Raw genomic sequence first — 22,912 nt, 5'->3', positions numbered from 1 at the left:
GATCCTCAGGCTCTACCCCCAGATGCAGCTGGAGAGGGACAGGCACTTTGCTCTTCTCCAGTGCGGATGGGGGCTACTTCCTTACTCAGCCTAGCCCAAAGGGCTGCCTAGGGGCCAGGCCACGCACAGGCCTAGGCTGATCCTCAGCTCCGTGCCCCTTGCAGGATTTAATGACCGCAATCACTCACTGCAGAGGCTGCATTCGTACAATTCACTATTTATTATCCAGGCTACACGGTGAGCAGGGGCCGGGGAGGCAGCTCTGCCAGCCGAGCAGAAGTGGTTATTTCCACAGCCATGTCCCTCAGAAATGCATAGGCAAGGAGGTGGAAGACCCAGTGCTAGTGCGGCTGCCCAGATCCCTCAGGGCAGGGGCTTTGGACAGAGCCTGGGCCAGCCCACTGCAGCATAGAGGGGTAAGAATAGGAAATGAGGGGTGAGAAAGGCACTCGTGCCTGGGGGCATCTCAGCCCTGTTCCAGTCAAGACACCGGGGGATGGTACAGGGGAGAGAAAACCCTGCACTTCTCTCTAGGGCAGTGGCTCCAACCCTTTTCCAGCATATGGACCCCTTTTCAATCTATTACAATTTTACAGATCCCCCCTTCCAACAATATAGCTGTGCCTGCAGATCCCTCAGCGTGAGTTGCTTCCCGCTACTCGGGAAGCAACGTGGGCTGAAGGATGTGCTAGCTGCGCGAGGCTCCGTACATTTTAAACTTTCCGTGGACCCCCTCCAGTACTATCGCAGACCACTAGGGGTCCATAGGCCACAGGTTGGGACCTACTGCTCTAGGGCAGTGTTTCTCAACCTCTTTTTATAAAGTACCCCTTAAAAAAAAGCCTCTATAAGTACCCCCAGTACCTACAATGTTCAGACACACACGATTTTTTTCTACCGTTGCAACACATTTGTTTAAACAACTTAATTGTAGCCAGGCGGGCGATGACATTTTGGGTGTAAAAAGTACAAAAATAATAAAACGCTGTAAAACATAAAACAAATTTCAGTTGTGTTGACGTACCCCCCAGACTTCTCTCGAGTACCCCTAAGGGTACTCGTACCACTGGCTGAGAAACACTGCTCTAGGGCAGCTATAGGGGGCAATGTGCCTTGCAAAACAGCAGGGGGCAGAAGAGTAATGTCCACCACAATCTTGTTGCGCTCAGCAACCCCTGAGATGAAGAGACGGAGGGCTCGTCTATCCCACTTTTGCTGGTGTAACTTATGTCACTCAGGGGTGCGGGGAAAACCCACACATCCTTGTGCGATATAAATACATCAGCAGACACACCCGTGTGGATAGCACTATGTCGGCAGGAGACACGGTTACCGCTGCTCGGGGAGAAGATTTGATTATGCTGACGAGAGAGCTCTCTCCCATTGGCAGAGAGCAGCTACATAAGCAATATTAGAGTAGCGTGGCTGGATTGGAACAGCTGTGCCATGCTAAACTCTCTAGTGTAGACAGGGCCTGAGACCCAGAGCAGCTGAAGGGACTTGTCTAAGGCCACGCAATGGATCTGTGGAACTAGGACCCAGAAGTTCTGACCCACAAAGGGGCTTTATACTTTGGTCATGTCCACATTTAGAAGGTGCTGAGGCACTATGGTGATGAGCGTGTAAGTGCTCAGAACAGCTCTGCAGCCAGAAGTCCTGACTCCCCTCTCCTTCCTCCAAGCACTCAACCAAACTCTCCTCTCAGAGCAGGACCAGAATCCAGAAGTCTGGAGTCCGATGGCCTGGTTCTGAACCACTAGACCTCTCCCCTCTACTCACATGCTCCCTCTTGGTTTTAACCAGAGGCAACCCCCACCTTGCCTGCTGCTCAGCCCCAAACAAAGGTGCAGAGTTATAATTCCCAATACTGAGCCTTGGTGGGATTCACTCACAAATATCAACCTACCAGAGCGGGCCAGAGCAGCCCCCCAGCAAGTGACACAGATCCCACTTTGTTCTCATGGGAGCCAGGTCTGCACCCTGCAGTCAAGTTGCATCCCTAACTAGCACCCTGCTACAAGCAGCATGAGTTGCTGGTCTGAAGCCCACATGCAACAATGCTCTACATGCAGCATATCGTCCCCAAGCACCTCCTACTGGAGGGTACAAGTCACACTCAGCCTGGGAAATAATCTAGAGAGGCTGGGCTACAAGCTAGCTAAAACCCTTGTTATGGGTGGAGTTGAAACCCTTAACTGATGTGTGAATGAGTCCCTCATTTAACCCCACCGTAGGAGACAGCGAAGGGGTCACACCTGAAAGAAAACATAATAGTCTGCTCAGAAACTAGCATGCGTGCAACTGGGTCTGGTCAGCAGGTGGATGTGGGGGTGGGGGGAATAACACACAAATGGTGTGGCAGACAGAGTGAGAGGCAGGCAGGAGGAAAAGCTGAAAGCACAATGGCTAACCTGGAAAGAAACCTGGAGAGACATTTATGTGCCAGGGTGCAGGTGAAAAGAAGTGGTTAAGTGCTGTGTACCAAAGAAACTGGTTCCTGCTATTTGATTCCCTCTGCCTTCACAGACACAGGACTTTTTACATTCTTTGTAAATACACAAAATTGCATCAAAGAGAGATTGGCCTATTGCCAATTTCTACTCCCAGCTGGAACACCCGTGGGGCCCCACGCTTAGACTGGATTGAATGGGGCAACATGATGCTAGAGTCTGTCATGCCGGGAGACGCTGGTAAGGGAAGGGGACAGAGAGGCCAGGAGAGGGGTGACGACAGGATGTCTCGTGTCTGTAAATCTGAGGGGGAAGCATTTTGGGGTGTCCCAGCCCGTTGGGGTGTTTCAGCCAGCATGGCTCTGTCTCTGCTCCTAGCCACACATCGTCAGCAGCAACCACTGTGGGGAGAGGAAAGAGTGATCAGGCTGCCACACAGGGAAACCCAAAGCCTAAGCTTGCGCCTGCACTGGGCCACCAATAAGGGGACAGTGAACGAACAACCAGCGTTGGAGGGGCAGGAGCTACACTGTAATGATTCTCTCCAAGCCCACTCCCTTGATCCACAGCTCAGTTGGAGTTCAGGTCCTGGTTGTTCTGATCCACGGGTTCTGATGGGCACTGGGGCGGGTACATCCTCTCTGCAGGAGGCTTCCTCAGATGCAGGGGACAGGGGTGGTAAAGAAACCTGACCCCTGGCAGGATCTGTTCCTATTGGGACATTCCCAGGAGTTTGGAACCAGATTTCACTGAGCTGGGGATGCTGCCCAGCTGCAGGGAGCCAGCGAGGGCAGGAGTCTGCTGTCTCCCTCTCCATCTTTTTTTTTTATTAGAACTTTCTCCTTCTCCTACCCCAGGAGTTGGGAAGGTTCCCCCTTCCCCAACCTAGGTTCCCCTTTTACTCCAGGATCCACCCAGCTTCCCCAAGTCCAGCCCCACTGGAGAACTCCCTTTGCCCCCTGCCTGCAGGGCTTGCACTCACCTCAGTCAGGTTCATCACTGCTGTGCCGGTGCCTTCAGAGTCCATGCTGCGGAAGAATCCTGCAGGGGCAGAAGGAGCGAGAGCTGCTCTGGGGGCAGCTGGCACAAGTTTTCCTTTCCCCTCTTAGCCACAGCCCCTCCCTTGAATGCCCAACCCCTTGATTAGCTGTGATGTGGGAGCCATTGACTGCACCTAGTGACTCTCCAGCACCTCACCACTCACAGCCAGCCCACACATGGCACCAGGTCACATCACCAAGGTAAGCATGGTCAGGCTGAATCAGGATATGGAAGGGAGATTCCCCCCTCCCTCCCTGCAGAAAACCCAGGCTGTAGTCATAGCAAGTGTGACGAAGTGGGAATATTTTTACCAAGTTCTCTTTGTGCCTCACTTTCCCCATATGCTGGATTGTAAACCAGTGGGTGGAAAGGGGCGCTTAGAGCAGTCCTACATTTAACAGGCTGCATTGGAGCAGCTGTAGCACTTAAATGAAGACACTCCTCTGCCAACAGAGAGATTCTTGTGCTGGGGTAGTTAATCTACCTCCCTGGCAGGCGGCAGCCATGTCAATAGGAGGAGCCCTCCTGCCAGCACAGCGTTGTCCATCCGGGGGATTGAGATCAGTGTAACTATGGTGAGAACTCCTGCCCCATTCCCACCCTCAAGCAAAACTCCCCAGCTGGAGAGCAAAGGACTGGAGAGAGAGGTGGGAGGAAGAGGAACTGGCCACCAGAAAGAATTGGAGCTCTTACCTGGAGTCCGACCACGGGGGCCAGATGAGACAGAGCGTGACCATAGGGGTTTAGTACAGCCTGGCTGGGCTCTGGGCTGACCAGAGCGGACTATGCTACCTTCCTCTGCTGAGTTCCAGTGCACTAATAAACTGACCATGCTGTGTGTGTTAGTGCCAATGGGTGGTGGGTGCACCCATCCCCGACGAGCCTACAAGGCCTCTCTCGGCCTGCCTGGAGCTCCTCTGGTGTGGAGGAGGAGGGAGGAGGAGGGGTGCTCCGGGCTTTGGCCAGCCTGGGATTCCTTTAGCTGGGAGAGCACCTGTGGGGGAAATGGGGGGAGCCTTCCACCTACAGTCCATGACAGGGGTGTTAACCCACCCCCAGCCCAGGCAATGTCACTGGGTTCCCCTGACCTGCCCGTTTCAGTCGCAGGTGGGTTTCCCCTGCCCGTGGGTGCCCTACAGATGGCACTTACTGAACATGGCCTCCAGCTTGACCAGGCAGCAGACGAAGTTATCGAAGTCCACACCCAAGTCTGCATCGGCATAGCGGGCCACCACCACCTGGTGCAGCTTGTTATTCAGCTTGAAGCCTGAAGGGCAGAAACGGGGGAAGCCCTGAGTCCCCAGGCGAGCGTGGGATGGGCGACAGAGAGGGGGCCCTCCCCTTTGGGTTTCAGCGGCAGCTGGGAGGTGAAAACTGAATCCAGCCCATGTGGGAATGAGGGGCCCATGGGCTGGAGGACACTAGCCCCCTGCTTACAGCTCACTCCCCCAATCTGCCCACTCCCTCCTCAGGATTCCCCTTTGCCAGGAAGCCAGCCCACTCTGGAGTGGATGGAGGGTGCCCAGATTCATCTCGTCTCAAGGGCCTTGGGCTAGCAATGCTGTGACCACAGCCGTGTGGACAGTGCTCCCCGTGCCGAGCAGGTGACCGCAGGCACGACCCTACTGCCAGGGCTGGCAGTCTCTGAGCAGATGGCATCCGAGTACTAGGCTGGCTACAGCTGCCAGGGACTTTCAAACAGGGTCTAAGATCAATGTATCCCCTAGCCCCACCCAGGGCCCTTCTTCCAGCCCTTTCTGCTTTACCAGCTGACTCCAGAGCCATGCGCATCTCATAGGCGCTCATGGTGCCTGACTTGTCCAGGTCATGCTCGCGGAAGATTGTCTGCAACGACACAACAGGGGAGTGAAGATTAGGCTGGCGCTTCCTTCCCCCCACCCCACGTGCTCCACGGCCCCCCACCTAGCAGGGAGGAGTGCTTTTCGGCCCAGCATGCCACAAACCACTCTCTTACCAGCCAGCTCCGGATCTTGTTCCACAGGATCTGGAATTCCACAAGGCCAAGGCGGGCACTGCCATCTTTCTGGGGAGCAGAGTCAAGGATCTCTAGCTCTGAGTGGAGGGAGGGGCAGGAAGAGGTTGCAAAGGGCAGAGGCCTGGGCCACTTGGGTGCAAGATCCCAGTATACTTTTGGCAAGAACAGAGCTTTCAGCCAGGCCAATTTCTAACCTGCCTTTCTCCTTCCTGTGGCGTGAACTGGGCACAGGGTTCCCTCATACTGCTGAGCTGTGCGGCAGTTCCACAGTAGCTGGGCCCCATCCCAGAGGTGACTGCATTTCAGTGGCACTGTATACATGCAATTTGTGATGCGCTCTGGGATCAGTGAGGCTCTAAAAGTCAGTCTAGTCTGGCACATACTCCCACTCCCCCTTGGAGGGCTGTGCTGGTGTTTCATTCTTGCTCCCTAGTGATCCTCTCTCTGGCACTGCCCTAGTGATGCTCAGTGTGAGCTGAGAGCACAGACCAGCAGCTGTCAAATTCCCACCTCCAGCCCTGGCAGTCAGAAGGCGGAGGAGAGGGAGAAGGGCAGAGAGAGAAATGCTCTGCTGCACTGAAGGAATCTGGCTGAGACCCTAACATACCCTCACTCAGTCCCGTTTGGGGCCAGGCGTCTCCCTCAATCTGCCCCTGTCTGGGGATGGTACAGATCACTGTTGGGCAACAAACGGTCCCAGCTTGGGGCGTGAGAGTGCACCAAGAGAGGGAACAGAGTGGCAGGCTGCTTCCCCTCGCAGAAGAGGGTGGCCAGGCTCTGGGCTGGAACAGGCACAGCTCCCTGGGCAGCAGGCACAGAGAAGACGTGAAAGCTTGTTCCAGAAAGCCTGCTCTTCCAACCCATCCCATGGCTCCAACCCGTCCCACGGCATGCCCAAACCAGATTCACCCTCCACCCCTACCCTGGGAAAAAGGGTCTCTGCAAGAAGGGTGGGTGCCGATGGGAGAGGTTCCCCCCAGCATGCAGCAGGATACATCCATCAGGTTGACCATGTTGCGGCAGGACTCCATGCTGAACCCATCCGTCTTCAGGTCTTTGTCTGCAGGAGGAAGGGAGGAGGTGCCGTTATTTGGAGAACAAGTCACAGAGCAGACAGGGCCCAGGGGAGCGAGAACTATGGAGATGGAGGAGAGCCAGGGGGCAGCACTTACGTCTGGTGATGACTCTGTTCAGAACAGTCCTGAGCTCAAACACGCTGATTTCCATATCCTGGCAAGAAGGCAGAGGGTTAGTGACATCCCAGCTGTGCACCGTCCCCGGCCTAGACTTGCTCACGGGATACCAGGGAGGTGGGTTTCCCTAGAGCCAGGCAGGCTTCGGGCAGCACTTGGGCCCCTCTAGGATCACCCCCAAAGTAGGGATTTCCCCCTGCCCCCAGCGGCGTATTGCGATCCGGTCTGGTCTGCTGTCAGTGATGGAGATGTGCTGGCCTGTGGCATCTCCCTGCCGGCCAAGGACAGGCCAGAGCCAGCACAGCACCCAGCCTCTCAGCCCCACTCCGCTGAGGCTGCAGGAGGTACAAAATGGGAGCAGGAAGAGGCGGAACATTGAAGTGAGACTGCCCCATCTCAGCCTGTGTGGAATGGGGATGCTCAGGCCCAGCTCTCTGGTACTTATGGATTTGGGCTGCACCCGACACCCAGACAGGAGGAGGGGCTGAGTCACTGAGCAATGGACCCCCCACTGATACAGAGCGACCTGGCCTTGCCCACCCACCACCTCGGAGACTGGTGTCCACACGCCTGCTGTGGCGCCTGGGACTGTTCAGAGCAGGGAGCATTCAGCCATGTGTGCTCAGTGTCCAGCCCAACAGGGCCTGGTGTTGGCAGGGATGCAGTAACCACAACCACCCGCATCTCTGACTCGCAGAATGCTCCTAGCCTGCCCCTCGGGGGGTAGGTGATTAATGGAGCCCAATGTGGCAGTGCCCACCTCTCCTGCCAGCTTCTGGAACATGCTCCTAAAGGAGCTGTCCACGTCGTCTTCGGAGATCTCTTCCTGGGGAGACAGAAACAAGGGGAAAGTTACGGAATAAGCCCTGGAGCCAGCAGGGGGAGCTGTGTACCCCTCCTCCAGCTGCCCTTCAGCTCCCCACCTGTTCTCTACGGTCAGCTGCCCACCTCCCTCAGTCGTGCCCCATCGCCCAGTTTGCTGTCCTCTGGCTGAGGGGCCATTTTAAAGCAGCTAGGCGCTCTTCCCCCAGACCGCACTGTGCTGCCCTAAGCTCCCAAAGGGGGTGGCACTGGCACAAGGCTCGTGGACACTCACCTCATCTGGCAGATCCGCTGTGATTTCCTCATCTAGCTCCCTGGGGACACAAGAGGGAGACACAGTGAGTGCAGGGGCCGGGCACCAGCTGGAAGAGGAGCAGGGTCCTGATGGGCACGGAGGGCTATGGGGGTGGTTGTATGGCATGTCCCGTAGTGCAGCTAGGTGAGACAGGCCAGGAGGTTTGGGGACAGAAACCTTAGCTCTGAGACCCCGGAGAGAGGGGACCAAGGAACTCCTCCTGAGAACCCTGTCCTACCCCCGAACTGAGTGGAGACAGACACCCAAGGGATTCAAAGTGCTGAGACACAGTAGCACAGACCTGGAGTGATGGACAGGGCAGGGTCAAGTCCCTCCCCCACAGCTGTGTGGGACCCCAATCCCAATGCCCAAACCGGGCAGGCTCTGCCCTTCCCTATCCCTATGTAAGCAGGTTCTGGAGAAGCTTCCTACTCAGCCAGATCTGCCCAGGGACCACCTGAACCAAGCCACGCCTGAGCTGGGCTACCATTTCGAGACCTGGTCGCTCCTCCCACATGTGGACTCACTCTGTGTCAGACTGCTTCTCCGTGAAGACGCGCAGGACAAAGTCAGATTCCTTGTGTGGCTCGAAGGTGGAGGGCACGATGAGGTACTCGCCTGGGGGCAGCCGGATCTTGTTGCTCACCTCCCGGAGGTTGATGAAAGTCTCGGAGCGAGCCCGGGACTGGTTCCGCAGGAAGAACTCCTTCTTCAGGTGCACGTTCTGGCAGCCCTGGGCCTGGGGACCAAACACAGCCCTGTGTAACAGCCCAGGCAAGGGCAGGGACGCAGCTGCCCAGGGCACAGGGCACCAGACAGGTGAGAATACCAGCACAGAGGCAGATTCACTGCTCTGGAAGGCACCCACCAACCCTAGCCATCCCAAAAAGACCACCCCCAGGAAGTTGCTAGACTAGCCCAGCCTCACCCTGTCCTACTCACGGCCCAGCTAATCCAGCAGCTGTTCTCAACACTGGCCAATACTGCATCTTCTGAGGACAAGGCAAAAGCCCCACCCCATGTGCATGCACACACTGCAGTGAGTGATTACTCCAGGGGGCTCTCCCTGCCCCAGCCTAGCAGGCAGAGCCCCTGTTGTTCCCCTAGCTAGGCCGAGACCAGGCAGCTCCTCCTGGCATTACCTCGCCAAGCCCACTTTAGCATGCTCTCTACTGCCAGCCCCGGAGAGGCGTGGCCAGGGGTTGCCCTAGCAGGGTACTGGAAGGACAAAAGGCCGAGGAAGGAAGTGCCCATGGCTGGTGGTGGATCTCAGGAGCATGGGCCACTTCCTGTCAACCCCAGCACCCCCTCACACACTCCAGCGGCGGGGCTTGGCAGCGCAGGACGTACCTCCTCTGGGACCTGTGGAAAGAAGGAGAGAGAGATTAGGACCGGGGTGGGGGGAGGGGATCAGAGCCCCTGACCACTCCCTGTTGCATTCACTACTCTATGGGGGCAAGTGGCAAGTGCCACCCCACTCATGGGGAATAATAAAGGGAAGGGTGTTGTGATCCCTTCTCTGGCTCTCCCTGGGGTTCAGCTAGTACCGCCTCCACATGGGTGGGGAGGGGGATTTGCCACCTTCAGGGGGTGCTGAGTGACTCCCAGAGGCTTACCTCGTAGACGGCAAAGCCAATGGTGTGCATGTCGCCCCCCACCCGCCGCTCCTTCCGCCGGTGCTTCTGCATCAAGGCTACCAGGAAGCTGCAGGCCACCTCGTTGTCCTCAGGGTCATCGTCCTCCTCTAGGAGCTTGATCTTGAACTGGGGGTTAATCCAGAAGGTGGCTGCAGGGACGAGCATGCGGGATAACAGGTGAGCAGGGCCCACAACCTCCTCTCCCCATCACGCCCACTTCCCCACAGTGACGCTGCACAAGGGCTAGGCTCCTGCATCCGCCCTGTGTCTCTGATCACCAGCCACTCCCTCCTTGTCGCAGGGCTCAAATGGGCTGGGTTGCAGAGGTAGTTCCTTGCCATGGGCTGCCCCCTGTCAGAGCAACGGCAGGCCCCACAACCTCTCCCCATGGGAGACCTGTTCCCAGAGCATCACCCAGCTCCCCGATCACACACACATGGAAACTGGCACCTTAGGGTATGTCTACACTGGGTTAGTAGAACCCGAGTCAGCAGTCCCGGGGTTTGCTAACCTAGGGCCTGAGCGTCTACACTCATTTGTAATCCCTGGTTAAGAACCGCTGAGTCCCAGCCTGGGTCTTCAGCATCTACAGTGCATCATGGGCACAAGTCCAGCTACTCATATCCTAGACTCCTAGCACCCTCCCATAGATGTGGCTGCTCTAGTGTTTTGTTCATGGTTCGGTCCCGGAAAACCTGCCTGCTCACCAAACCCGGCTGTCCAGAGGACACAGGAAGCTGGCCCGTAGGATACTTTTGGCAGATTCCCTGAGCAGGAGCCCAATAGAGCTGCATCTACACTACAGAGCAATAGGGCTTGAACCCCTTGGATCTCCTGCCCGATTAGAGCCCTGGTTAGTGCAATTTGCATGCTGGTGGAAAGGGGATTATGCCAAGCCTGAACTGGAATCTAGGCTGAGGCTGCAGCACAGACATCCCCTTAAGGAGCAGGCTGGCGGTGAGTGGTACCTGGGTGGTTCCTGCAGCCCCCTGCTGTGCTGCCTCGACGCCAGGAGCCCTCGAACAGGGTTGTGTGCCACTTGCTCAGGCTGTCCTTGTCCAGGGCATCAGGGGTCAGGTTACAGATCTCCAGCCTGTTGAACTCCCTCATGAAGTCCCTGAAAGCCATCCTGAGCACGGGGGAGGGGAGGCAGAGAAAAGACTGAGGCTCCACACAGCCTGGCTCTCTTTGCCAGGGGGTTTTGTCAGCAGTGGTGAGGGAACGGGGGCTCCCAGTCTCCCATCCAGGGGACCTTCACCTTCCTAGCTCTGCTGGCCAGCTCGGAAGCGACTGGCTGGGTGGAAGGGCCACAGAAGAGCAGAGTTATTCCCTGGGGAGATGGAGACATTTTCCTAGTCTCCTGATCTGGCAGGATTCCAGCCAGTTAGGACAAAGCATGCTATTCTCCCTTCCCCCGGATCAGAACCTACGGCCCCGCCTCAGGCCTGCCAAAGCTGCAGGCTGCCCTGCCTCGCAGGTGCCAGAGAGTGGCACCATCTGTCTGTGCTGATACTCACCAGAACTCGCCATCCTCCATTTTCAGCTGCAGCTCCTCCCTCTGCGAGGGGTCCACATTGTTCCACTCAGAGGAGCTGGGATGGCAGGAGACAGGCAGTTAGACAGGGCACACCGACACTGAGCTATGCCAGCCTGCCTGGTGCCCCAGTGCTAAGGATGTTACATTGCATTTAATCAGCTAATTGAGTAGTTGATGGAATTTCCATTAATGATGTGATTAGTTGATAAGAGGGGAAACTACAGAGCCACAAGGGGGATAGCTACAGAGCCGGGTGGCATTTACTACATTTAAAAAGCAGAGGCACAGCAAGGGACCAGGTGTGAGCCAGGACAGCTGAGTCCCAGCTCGCACCCTGGTGTGCCTCTGCCTCCCCAACCCCCTTTTGGAGACAGTGCTGGGGGGAACCAGCTTTTAAGTGACTCAACTACCCCATTAGCCTTGGCATGGCGAGCTGTGAGCTCTCTTAGCAGTGCCACGTGCATGGCACCCAGACCACACACTGCAAGCGCTCCCTCCTAGCAGTACCATGCGTGGCCGGCCTGGCAGCCGTTTCTCACCCACCCGTCGCACCAGGCTCCAGTCCACTCCACCTGACCCCAGGGGTTCCTGATTCGGATGAGCTCTTCCTGGCGACCCCGGTAATCCACCTGGCAAAATTCAGAGATCAAAAGGTTAAACTGATACCACTGGCTGAGCCATGCATTTCCTTTAGGTTCCAGGCAGCCGCTCACCTCGGAAAAACCTGTGACAGAGTAGGCATGTCCCTTCACCAGCTTCTTGAAGGTCACTGCTTCCATGTCAAAGGCACTTGTGATCTGAGGGGAAAGGACAAGGCATCAGTGCATCTCCCCCAGTCCAGAGCCAGCACCTCCTCTTCTAGCTAAGGAGACACTGACACCTGCGTCCTGCTGCCAGCCCACAGGGAGCCCCCATCCTGAGCCGCTCCAGCCCCAGAGAGGGGCCCCACAGAGGATCAGGACTGTAGATGTGGGCCAATCTATTTAGCTGCCATGGGGAGTTAGCTACCTCGCCCTTGCCTGTGCCTCAAGTGCCAGCCTGGCAAATGCCTGCCCTTAGCGCAATACAACAAAAGCATTTCAAGGCATAGGGGCTGGATCTATGGCTGCTGGGGGGCTGTTGCACCCCCTGGCTTGAAGAGGTTTCCATGGTACACAGGACTTACAGCTTGGGTCAATGGCTGTCAGTCAGCATTCCTACTATACAAACTGTTCCAGCACTGGCTCGAGGTACCCAAAACAAAGCCCCTCCCATTGGGAGATGCTGTCCATGGCGACTACAAGCCCCAGCATGCATTGTTCCAGCAGCCCTGCCATTCACCGCACTGCATGCGGGGAGCAACAGTCTCCCTATTAAATGAGCAAAGGTGCAGTCCCTATAGCACATTGGGAGCAACCTCTGGGCTCCTGGCAAGCTGCCACAGGTGGGACTGGCCTGGACAGAGTTCGCTCGCCCTCCCTGCAGCAGCAACCCCGAGGGCTCTGCTGAAGTGATGGCTGCAATGTGATGGGTTCCATGGGACACAGGGAGAGATGAATGGATACTGCCCAGTGTGTGAATGCCTGTACCTAAGGCAAAGGTCTGGCGAGGGGAATCCCCCTACTGCACAGTACATCTCCTGGGACCCTTCTGGTTGGGGGGCTAATGCTGGAGCCTCCCCCCCCCCCGGGTCCTCTCCTCAGAGGGTTGGACTGACCCAACCCAAGAGTTGTTTGAGGGGAGGTCTTGGTTTTCTGGCCCCCTAGGAAATGACTGTTCGGTGGGTGTGGATTCGCTATGTCACCACAAGGGGGCACCAAGTAGACACATGCCTGCTCCAAAACCCTCCAGTGGGGCAGAGGGGCATGAATGGTCTTTTTGCACCCACAGGACTCCCCTGCCAGCGACATCTGCCAGGACTAACCCAGTTCCGGCCCCCCCCCTGGGGCTCAGCAGGGGGCCATGCTGACCTCAGATGGGAGGGATCTGGTGGGGGTCTCTTCGGCCAGCCCTGCAGGGGTGGGGGTGGGAGACCAGCTGGGGATTAGCCTCTCTATTGAGGGACTTGTGACCCAGCCAAGGGCTATTTTATATCTTCCCCTGGGCAGCTGGGCACTGCGAGGAGCAATCTGGCCTCAGAGCCAGTGGTAGAAGGAGAGGAAAGGGCCCCAAGCTCCCCACACCACAATCCCTTAGGGAAGGGCAGAGAAAACCCCTTACGTCGATGGAGCAGCCAAGCAGGGATCCCCTCTCCAGCGCCTTGTGGATGATCCTGGATAGGTCTCTGGGCGGCTGCTTGAGGTCATACATTTCCGACACGCCGCCGGTGAAATCCTCAAAGCCCTCTGTGGTGCTGCCCCCCGACAGGGCCTCATAGGAGCCGTTCAGCCTGCAGCCCAGACAAGGCCGGGGATGAGCCAGGGCAGACAGCACCGGGACTCACCGGCTGCTCCCCAGATCTGAGGAGGAGTCCTCAGAGATGTGCTCCCCACTCAGCCGCACACCCTCCCCAACCTCGCTGGCCCCAGGCCCAGCTGGGAGGGCACTCACTTGGCATAGGCCTTCTCCAGCAGTGCACTCCAGAACTCAGTGCACTCTGCTGAGTGCACGAACACCAGCTCCCCGTCCTTGGTCGGCAGCCGGTCATCAACCACCACGTCCACCCACTCGCCGAACTGCCAGATCTGGGGAGGGAGGAGAGCTGGGGGTGAGTGGGGCAGGACCAGGCTCCTCTGGACAGGGACAGCTGTGGAGCTGGGAGCAGAGAGGGGCCAAGTCTCTATTACTCAGTGTAGCAGGCCAGAGCCATGGGGCAGGCCTGGGCTGGCTCTGCAAAACACGCTGTGGGGAGGAAGCTGCCTGGCCTTTGGCCCCACCTGGAAGTGGAAGATTCCAGCATAGTCCTCCTGGAAACTCTGCCCATGGGGCACCACGCGGTGCAGGAGATCCTCGTTGAGGGTGAGGGAGCCAATGGCAGCCAATAGCCAGCAGTCACCTGAGGAACAAGGAAGTGAGGTCAGCCACCATATCTGCCCCAGCCTTCTGCTCCCTACAGCTTCCCTGCCGAGTGACTGGAACTGGAGACTGTATCCCTCCCCACTTCTACCTCAACATCTTCCCTGCCCAGGCAGGCCACATGGGTTCCTCCAGCCTGCTGCCCACTACGTCACAAGAGCCAGTCACATCCCTGGGGCGCACAGAACCCAGGCACTGAAGAGTTAACATGGGGCGGGGTGAGGTGAGGGTTGCAGTCACAGCAGCTTCCTCCCAGGGATTCTGGGCCATATACTCCACCCCCACAAGATCCCTGGGTAGCCCTGTGGATACAGAAGGATGCCCCATGTGCTCTGCAGGCAGAGCCCCAGGGCCCAGTGGGGTTGGATGCATGGACCACCAGGGGCTTCCAGCACTGTGCCCTGTGGTTTGCACTCCATCCCAGAGTATCTCAGAGCCACAGGGAGGGCAGGAACTGCTGGGTGGCCAGCCAGCTTGTGCCTTCCCCTCAGGTGCTCCTGTCAGTCAGAAGTGAACAAGCCAGGCTGCCTTGGCCTGCAGGCAGGAGCCAGGCAGTGAATGGCAAGCAGCTGAGGGCGCCAGGAGACAGATGGAGTTACCCCTTCCGAAACACCCAAAAACCCAGCATCCTCCACACAAGCAAGCCCAACCCCCCACCACAAGGCCACTCCGCAACATCCCCCACCCCCTTATAGTATCTAGAGAGATAACACGTCTAGACATGACTGATAACAAAGGGAAGGTTTGTTTTATCAGCACAGCTTGCAAGCCACTCTTTGTAGTCTGTCTCATTCAGCCAGCTGTCACTAATATGCAGGTTTTTTGCTGTTAGCGTTTTTTTTTTCCCCGGGGTTGTGGGGGGAGGATCACTCCCACCTTCGCCCTGCTCTTCCTTCACCTCACACTTCTACTCACTTTGGCGTGACCCAAACTTTCTCTCACAGGGGCTCGCTGCACTTGTGTGCTGCTGGGCGGATGGCTGTTGTATTTTTAACCGCCTTCATCTGCCAGCACTTAAACTGCAGAAGTGGGACTACTCCAGCCTCTTTAATTGAATGCAGAAACTTTGAACAGCGGCTATCCCCGTCTATTGTGACAACAATGCAAACCTTTAGACCCACATTACAAAAAAAAAAAAAAAAAAAAAACCCGGAAAATTTAATTATTTTTCTAGCAACAGGTAAATCCACACAAAATCCTGGCAGGGCTGGTCAAATATTGGCCAGGTGGTGACCCAAGAGATAGATGGGAGATGGAACCTGGGTGCAGTTGGGAAATGGTGCACAGGCTGGGGGAGGGGAACAGCTAGAGGGGACACAGGGGGCAGGGAGGGGGATGAAAAAGAGCGCTCCCCAGAGGCAGAGCAGGGAAGCCCCCAGCAGAAGAACCAGGCCTGGACTCAGAGGCTCCTCTGGACTAGACTCAGGGGCTGTGCCTAGTTTTGACATCTCCCTGGGAATTCTAAATATAGACTAGGCACCAACACACGCACCATCACTACAACAACCAACAACCCACAAGCCACAACAACCCTCCCCGCATGACTCAGCTCCCTGGGAACTTCCTGCCCAGGCACGGCTGGGCTTGGGACATGTGCTCCACTCACTAACCCCAGCAGGGCAGAGGCAGCAGTGCCTGCTCTGGAGATGGCGGTGATGCCAGGGGGACCCCACTGAGTGTCCTGCCTTACCCCAGCTGTGCCAGTGCCTGGCCATCTTGACTAGCAACTCCCCCTGCTCTCCCAGTCCTGGGGCCCTAGCTCCAGCTGCATCAATGCCCTCATTCCTGATCCACAGCTCCCCTCACCTTACCATTCCAGTGTTGGCCCATCCACTCCACTCTGCCTATGCCTCTCAATTCTGGCCTGCAGCCTCCCACCTTTATTCTGGGCATGGCTCTGTCCTGGACAGACTCTTGGCAGATCAGCCTGAAAATTGCAGCTAATTTTGCCTGCTGAGAGGATTTGGGGATCATGCCACTCTCCTGTAAGAGCATGCCCAGCCCAGCTTTGTAGCTGTCCACCCAGAGCCATGACAGCTTTTGGCATTCCCAGAGGATCCAAGGAGTACTACAGACTAGACACAGGAGTCACTTCCCCAGATCTGAAATGCAGCCTTCTCTGGGGTGGAACACAGCAGCAGTTTAACAAGCAGAATTTTAGGACAGCCTGCTGAGGGGACCTGAAAACAGCCTCCTCATATGTGAAGAGCTGTTATAAAGAGAACAGTGATTAAGCATTCTCAGGGTAGAGCAGGAAATGACTGGCTTCACTATAGCGTGGGAGACTTGGGCTAGCTGTCAGGGAAACTTTCAGACTACAGAAAGCTCAGTGCTGGAATAGATTACCTAGGGAGGCTGCGGACTCTGCGACACTGGAGGTTTCTAAGAACAGGTTAGACCATCCATGGCAGGAATGTGTCTACGTTTCCTTAGTCCTGCTTCAGCATGAGGGGCTGAATTAGACAAATGCTTGGGGTCCCTGCCAGCCCTACATGTCTGTGATTCCATCCCATCTTGATCCCTATTGCTGCTAAGATCATTCTGACTGTGTCACCTTCCTCTTTGGGTCCCTCAATGGGATCCTCCTTCTCCAGCATCAAACACAAGCTACTTGGTTTCATCTTTAACATTCTGCCCTACTCGACCCTACCCACCTAATAGATTATCCAGACAGCCTCCCTCAGCCTTCGCAGACCATGGGCCATCTCTGTGCTTTCTCTCTTGTTCCCCTCATGCCTGGAAGGCATTCCCTGTGAAAATCAGCAGGGCCACTGCACAGCCCTTGAATTGCATCTCCACCACACCGCACGCAAAACACTATGTGAGCGGCCACCATCACCATGCACAGTCTGCGCTCTGTTACCTTGCCTTGTCCCTATCCCTTCTCAGCACATGCCAAGGTTGAAAGCTCTCTGGAGCAGGAACTGGCTTATTACAGGGGAGTTGAAGAGGGAGTTGAGCAGAGGGAGTTACTGATGGTGATGAAGACCTGAAGCGCTTGTGCCAGTACTTCTCCTGTCTCCTCCACCTGTGCCTGTATCCAGACAGAACCTGAGCATGGATGCCTCTACCCAGGTCCTGGTGTGGTCTTGCGGTATTTGTGGCTTGCAATTCCCACTGAGTGATCTCCAGGCTGGGGGAGACAACCGTTGTGAAAGGTGCCTGCTGGTGGAATCTCTCAGGCAGCAGGTGGGAGAGCTACAGGAGGAGGTGGCCAGGCTGAGGAGCATTCGAGGCCATGAGGAATTCCTGGACAGTATTCCTGTGGAGTCCACTGAGGTCACTGTCCTAGGATGTGGGACTGTTGACCAGCCACTTATGGAGGAGGCGGTGGTGCAGGGTGAGCACTGGCAGCTGGTTACTTCTGGCAGCAGGCAGTGTTCCACCCCTGCTCCTAACCCTCCCACTGTGTTGTTACATAACAGTTACACTTTACTTTCTGCAGGAGACAAGGAGTCACCCCCCACGGTGGAGGAGACGAGGCCTTGCACCACCAAAGTTGAGCAGTCTCCTGCCACCACTGCGAGGAAGAAACGTAGGGTAGTGGTGGTTGGAGACTCTCTTCTGAGGGGAACGGAGGCACCCATCTGTCGCCCTGACAGTTCATCTCGAGAGGTATGCTGTCTGCCAGGGGCCTGTATCCGAGATGTTACAGAGGCATTGTCGAGGATTATCCGGCCCTCTGACTACTACCCCATGCTACTCATCCACGTGGGCACAAATGATACTGCCAGGTGTGACACTGAGCGGATCAAGTGTGACTACAGGGCTTTGGGAGTATGGGTGAAGGAGTTTGGAGCGTAGGTGGTATTCTCTTAGATCCTTCCTGTCAAAGGTAGGGGCCCAGGCAGAGAGAGGTGCATCCTGGAGGTGAATGCCTGGCTGCGACGATGGTGTTGCCAGGAGGGATTCGGCTTCCTTGATCACGGGGTGCTCTTCCAGGAGGGACTGCTTGGCGGAGATGGAGTTCACCTTTCCAGGAGTGGGAAGGCCTTGTTTGGACACAGACTGGCTAACCTTGTGAGGAGGGCTTTAAACTAGGTTCGAGGAGGACAGGTGAGCAAAGCCCACAGGTAAGTGCTGAATGTGCGGGACTGGGAGATGGGTTGGAAATGGGGGGGGACTACGGCCTATAATGGCAAGGAGAAAGGAGGGTCAGGGCACAACAGGGAGGCAAGATCAAATCAGAATCTTAGATGCCTATATACAAATGCGAGAAGTATGGGTAATAAGCAGGAAGAACTGGAATTGCTAACCAATAAATACAACTATGATATCATTGGTATTACAGAAACCTGGTGGGATGGGATGCATGATTGGAATGTTGGTATGGAAGGGTACGGTTTGCTCAGGAAGGACAGACAGGGAAAAAAGGGAGGAGGGGTTGCCTTGTATATTAAAAATGTACACACTTGGACTGAAGTGGAGATGAACGTAGGAGATAGCTGTGTAGAGAGTCTCTGGGTTAAGCTAAAAGGGGTAAAAAACGAGGGTGATATCATGCTGGGAGTCTACTACAGGCCACCTAGCCAGGTGGAAGAGGTGGATGAGGCCTTTTTTAAACAATTAACAAAACTATCCAAAGCCCAAGATTTGGTGGTGATGGGGGACTTCAACTATCCAGACATATGTTGGGAAACTAACACAGCGGGGCACAGGCTATCCAATAAGTTTCTGGACTGCATTGGAGACAACTTTCTGTTTCAGAAGGTTGAAAAAGCTACCAGAGGACAAGCTGTTCTGGATTTGGTTTTAACAAATAGGGAGGAACTAGTTGAGAACTTGAAAGTGGAAGACAGTATAGGGGACAGTGATCATGAAATAATAGAGTTCATGATCTTAAGGAAAGGTAGAAGGGAAACCAGCACAATTGAGGTAATGGATTTCAGGAAGGCAGATTTTGATAAGCTCAGAGAACTTGTAGGTAAGGTCCCATGGGAAGCAAGACTGAAGGGAAAAACAACTGAGGAGAGTTGGAAGTATTTCAAAGGGACGTTAAGGGCCCAAAAGCAAACAATTCCGCTGTGTAGGAAAGATAGAAAATATGGCAAAAGACCAGCTTGGCTTAACAAGGAGATCTTGCATGATCTCAAAATAAAAAAGGAGTCATATAAAAAATGGAAACTAGGACAAACAACAAAGGATGAATATAGGCAAGCAACATGGGAATGCAGGGGCAAGATTAGAAAGGCAAAGGCACAAAATGAGATCAAACTAGCTATAGGCATAAAGGGAAACAAGAAGACCTTTTATAAATACATTAAAAGCAAGAGGAAGACCAAGGACAGGGTAGGCCCACTGCTTAGTGAGGAGGGAGAAGCAGTAACAGGAAACTTGGAAATGGCAGAGATGCTCAATGACTTCTTTGTTTCGGTCTTCACCGAGAAGTCTGGAGGTGTGCCTAACGTAGTGAATACAAGCAGAGAGAGGGTAAGTTTAGAAGATAGGATACACAAAGAACAAGTTAAAAATCACTTAGGAAAGTTAGATGTCAGCAAGTCACCAGGTCCTGATGAAATGCATCCCAGGATACTCAAGGAGCTGATAGAGGAGGTATCTGAGCCTTTAGCTATGATTTTTGAAAAATCATGGCAGACAGGGGAGATTCCAGAAGACTGGAAAAGAGCAAATATTGTGCCCATCTATAAAAAGGGGAATAAGAATAACCCAGGAAACTACAGACCGGTCAGTTTAACGTCTGTGCCAGGGAAGATAATGGAGCAGGTAATTAAGGAAATCATATGCAAACACTTGGAAGGTAATAAAGTGATAGGGAATAGCCAGCATGGGTTTGTGAAGAACAAGTCATGCCAAACTAATCTGATAGCTTTCTTTGATAGGATAACGAGCCTTGTGGATAAGGGAGAAGCGGTGGATATCATATACCTAGACTTTAGTAAGGCATTTGATACGGTCTCGCATGATATTCTTATTGATAAACTAGGCAAATATAACTTAGATAAGGCCACGATAAGGTGGGTGCATAATTGGCTGGATAACCATAGTCAGAGAGTTGTTGTTAACGGTGCTAAATCCTGCTGGAAAGGGATAACAAGTGGAGTTTCGCAAGGGTCTGTTTTGGGACCCTTACTGTTCAATATCTTCATCAATGATGTAGATATTGGGATAGAGAGTACGCTTATTAAGTTTGCAGATGATACCAAACTGGGTGGGGTTGCAACTTCTTTGGAGGATAGGGACATAATTCAAAATGACCTTAGCAAGTTAGAGAAATGGTCAGAGGTAAACAGGATGAGGTTTAATAAAGAGAAATGCAAAGTGCTCCACTTAGGAAGGAACAATCAGTTCCATACATACAAGATGGGAAGCGACTGTCTAGGAAGGAGCATGGCGGAAAGGGATCTAGGGGTCATAGTGGACCACAAGTTGAATATGAGTCAACAGTGTGATGCTGTTGCAAAAAAAGCAAATATGATTCTAGGTTGTATCAACAGGTGTGTTGTAAGTAAAACTCGTGAAGTCATTCTGCCGCTCTACTCTGCACTAGTTAGGCCTCAGCTGGAGTACTGTGTCCAGTTCTGGGCGCCACATTTCAAGAAAGATGTGGAGAAATTGGAAAGGGTACAGAGAAGAGTGACAAGAATGATTAAAGGTCTAGAGAACATGACCTATGAAGCCAGGCTTCATGAACTGGGCTTGTTTAGTTTGGAAAAAAGAAGATTAAGGGGGGACATGATAGCGGTTTTCAAATATCTAAAAGGGTGTCACAAGGAGGAAGGAGAAAATTTGTTCCTCTTGGTTTCTGAGGACAGGACAAGGAGTAATGGGGTTAAAGTGCAGCAGGGGAAGTTTAGATTGGACATTAGGAAAAAATTCCTAACTGTCAGGGTGGTCAAATATTGGAATAAATTGCCAAGGGAGGTGGTGGAATCTCCCTCTCTGGAGATATTTAAGAACAGGTTAGACAGACATCTGTCAGGGATGGTGTAGACGGAGCTTGGTCCTGCCTTGAGGGCGGGGTCTGGACTCGATGACCTCTCGAGGTCCCTTCCAGTCCTATGATTCTATGATTCTACAGACAAGGACGCACAGTGTCTAGCACAATGGGGTGTGGACTCCTGACTGGGATGTCCAGGTACTACTGTAAGCAAGAGTCAGGCACACAAAGGAAGGGGTTGTGAGCCCCTGCCCTTTCCATAGAGTTAAACAGGAGGGAAGCCTTACTTAGATCCTGGTGAGCTGGTTGGAACCAGAGCTCCAGGGCTCGGCGGGATTATAGTGGAAGAACAGAAGTCATAGAAGCGTTGATTTGACTGGCGCCCTGGGGTCACTTCCCCACCTCCTGGAAAGAATGCTGGGAAATTGCCCCTTATTAATTCCTGGCCCCTGCCACTGTGGTCCTCACTTTGCACTTGAGAGAGGACCCTCCCCCCAATTTCAATCCATTTGAGCACTCCTTACCCAAACCCCTGCTCCCCACCCTATACTGAACCCCAGGTGCTGCTGTGCAGGGACTGGGTGTACAGTACTTACCTAAAGCCCCTTGACAGATGTCCGTCCTCGTGGCACCTCCAACAATAAACTGAGGGTCACTCACGATTTCCTGCAGAAGGGCAGAGACTCAAAAGCCGGCACCAGCTCTCAGCAGGCTCTGCGTGCTGATCTCTACCCAGTAGCTGTCAGCTGGACTGGTTCAGAGAGCAGGGGTGGCAGCACTCTCAGGGGAGATGGGTGCCCAGTGCCACCAGCAGTGGGCAAGGGCAGGGACTGTAACCACTCCAAAGGGATCAGTGGGGAATGACCTTGAGCCCTTCTGCTGCAGAGAAAGGCCTCAAGCCTCGCTAGTGGCCATGGTACGAGAACTCACACTGAGGGTCCCAGTCGCTGAAGACAACATGCGCACACCCCTGCACAAGTCTGATTCCATGCAGAAGGGGCGGGAGTGACCCTGAGACCTACCCCCAAATTTCAATGCCTGGATCTAACTGAGGGAAAAGGAACTCCCTGCAGAAGGCTACAGGCACAGAGCAGGCAACAAGCAAACAGAACTCCCTTGGCACCCTGTGGGGAGGAGGGCATCTGAGGGAGATGGGGCCTGGGGCAGGCAGAGGGAGCCAAGGAATAAGGGATGGAGCGCCACAGAGCGGTCACCGGGCAGAGCAGCTCTCAAAGCCCAGGGCCTCGTGACTGCATGGATCCAGACGGACGATATAGGTCCCACAAAGGAGAGAGCCAGGCACTTACCGACGGGCGCTTCCAGCGCAACCCTTGCGTCTTGCCAGAATTTGGGCCCAGCTCCTTGAAGCCGAGGACGGAGGGGACAGCTGGGAACTGGGGATCCTCGAAGAGTGTGCCATTCTCCAGACACTGCTGCTTCAGAGCCTCGTAGTCCTGGTTCAGGTACTTGACGGCATTGTGGTGCTCACCCACTCCCTCTGCTCGCAGCCGGTCTCTCTGCAGCCGGGCGGCAATTCCCCCAAAGGGCATCATGGCCAGGCACAGGCTGCACTAGCTTCAGCACCTCCCCTGCAATTAGAAAGGCACCAGATGAGACATGGCACAGCAGGGCGCATGCGTGCGTGCGTGTTGGGGAGGGGGGATGCTGGGGAAGAGGAGATTCAGGAATGGCTAGGAAAGCAGAGTTTGGAAGAAGATTCAGAGAAGAGGCAGAGTTGGGAGTAAGGCACACTGGCAGAGCTGTGTGTGGGGAGCTGTGGCGGCACATTGGGGTTACCCACCTCCTGCACCCCCGTAGTGGCATGAACAGACTCCACCAGCCAGTAGAATAGAGGGAGTTTATTGCTTCTCCAGAATATAGCACAGCACAGATGTAATCTGGTTACAGGAACCGGGGCTAGGAGGCCTCAGTGCCCCCCCTTGAGATGGGGGGTGGCTGGGCCCTACAATCCCAGCCCCCCTCCCTAGCTCCTTCTCCCCTGCTTCCCAGACGAAACTACCACTCTCTTCCAGCCCTGCCTCCCAGCCA

At 54.8% G+C, this 22,912-nt stretch overlaps 1 protein-coding gene across 2 annotated transcripts in view; it reads right to left on the bottom strand.

The window, feature by feature from the left end:
- Positions 1-201: 201 nt before the first annotated feature.
- CAPN11 (calpain 11) overlaps positions 202-22,912 on the bottom strand; it is a 38,233-nt gene continuing 15,522 nt past the window's right edge. For both annotated transcript variants that reach the window (XM_075925039.1, XM_075925040.1), the window contains exons 2-22: positions 22,171-22,452; positions 21,460-21,529; positions 13,827-13,945; positions 13,501-13,634; positions 13,171-13,339; positions 11,685-11,768; positions 11,515-11,600; positions 10,952-11,026; positions 10,403-10,563; positions 9,414-9,583; positions 9,148-9,159; positions 8,325-8,536; positions 7,777-7,816; positions 7,441-7,506; positions 6,660-6,717; positions 6,483-6,547; positions 5,467-5,535; positions 5,258-5,336; positions 4,642-4,758; positions 3,433-3,491; positions 202-2,851 (exon numbers count right to left, since the gene is read on the bottom strand). In XM_075925039.1, the coding sequence (XP_075781154.1) occupies positions 2,825-2,851; positions 3,433-3,491; positions 4,642-4,758; positions 5,258-5,336; positions 5,467-5,535; positions 6,483-6,547; positions 6,660-6,717; positions 7,441-7,506; positions 7,777-7,816; positions 8,325-8,536; positions 9,148-9,159; positions 9,414-9,583; positions 10,403-10,563; positions 10,952-11,026; positions 11,515-11,600; positions 11,685-11,768; positions 13,171-13,339; positions 13,501-13,634; positions 13,827-13,945; positions 21,460-21,529; positions 22,171-22,416 (2,118 nt within the window). In that variant the 5' untranslated portion in view covers positions 22,417-22,452 and the 3' untranslated portion in view covers positions 202-2,824. The remainder of the gene's footprint in view (positions 2,852-3,432; positions 3,492-4,641; positions 4,759-5,257; positions 5,337-5,466; positions 5,536-6,482; positions 6,548-6,659; positions 6,718-7,440; positions 7,507-7,776; positions 7,817-8,324; positions 8,537-9,147; positions 9,160-9,413; positions 9,584-10,402; positions 10,564-10,951; positions 11,027-11,514; positions 11,601-11,684; positions 11,769-13,170; positions 13,340-13,500; positions 13,635-13,826; positions 13,946-21,459; positions 21,530-22,170; positions 22,453-22,912) is intronic.

The sequence above is a fragment of the Pelodiscus sinensis genome, chromosome 3, assembly GCF_049634645.1.
Source record: "Pelodiscus sinensis isolate JC-2024 chromosome 3, ASM4963464v1, whole genome shotgun sequence".
In the NCBI taxonomy this organism is placed as follows: Eukaryota; Metazoa; Chordata; order Testudines; family Trionychidae; genus Pelodiscus; species Pelodiscus sinensis.
Note: the sequence above shows the minus strand (reverse complement) of the source record. Positions and strands in the feature narration are given on the sequence as shown.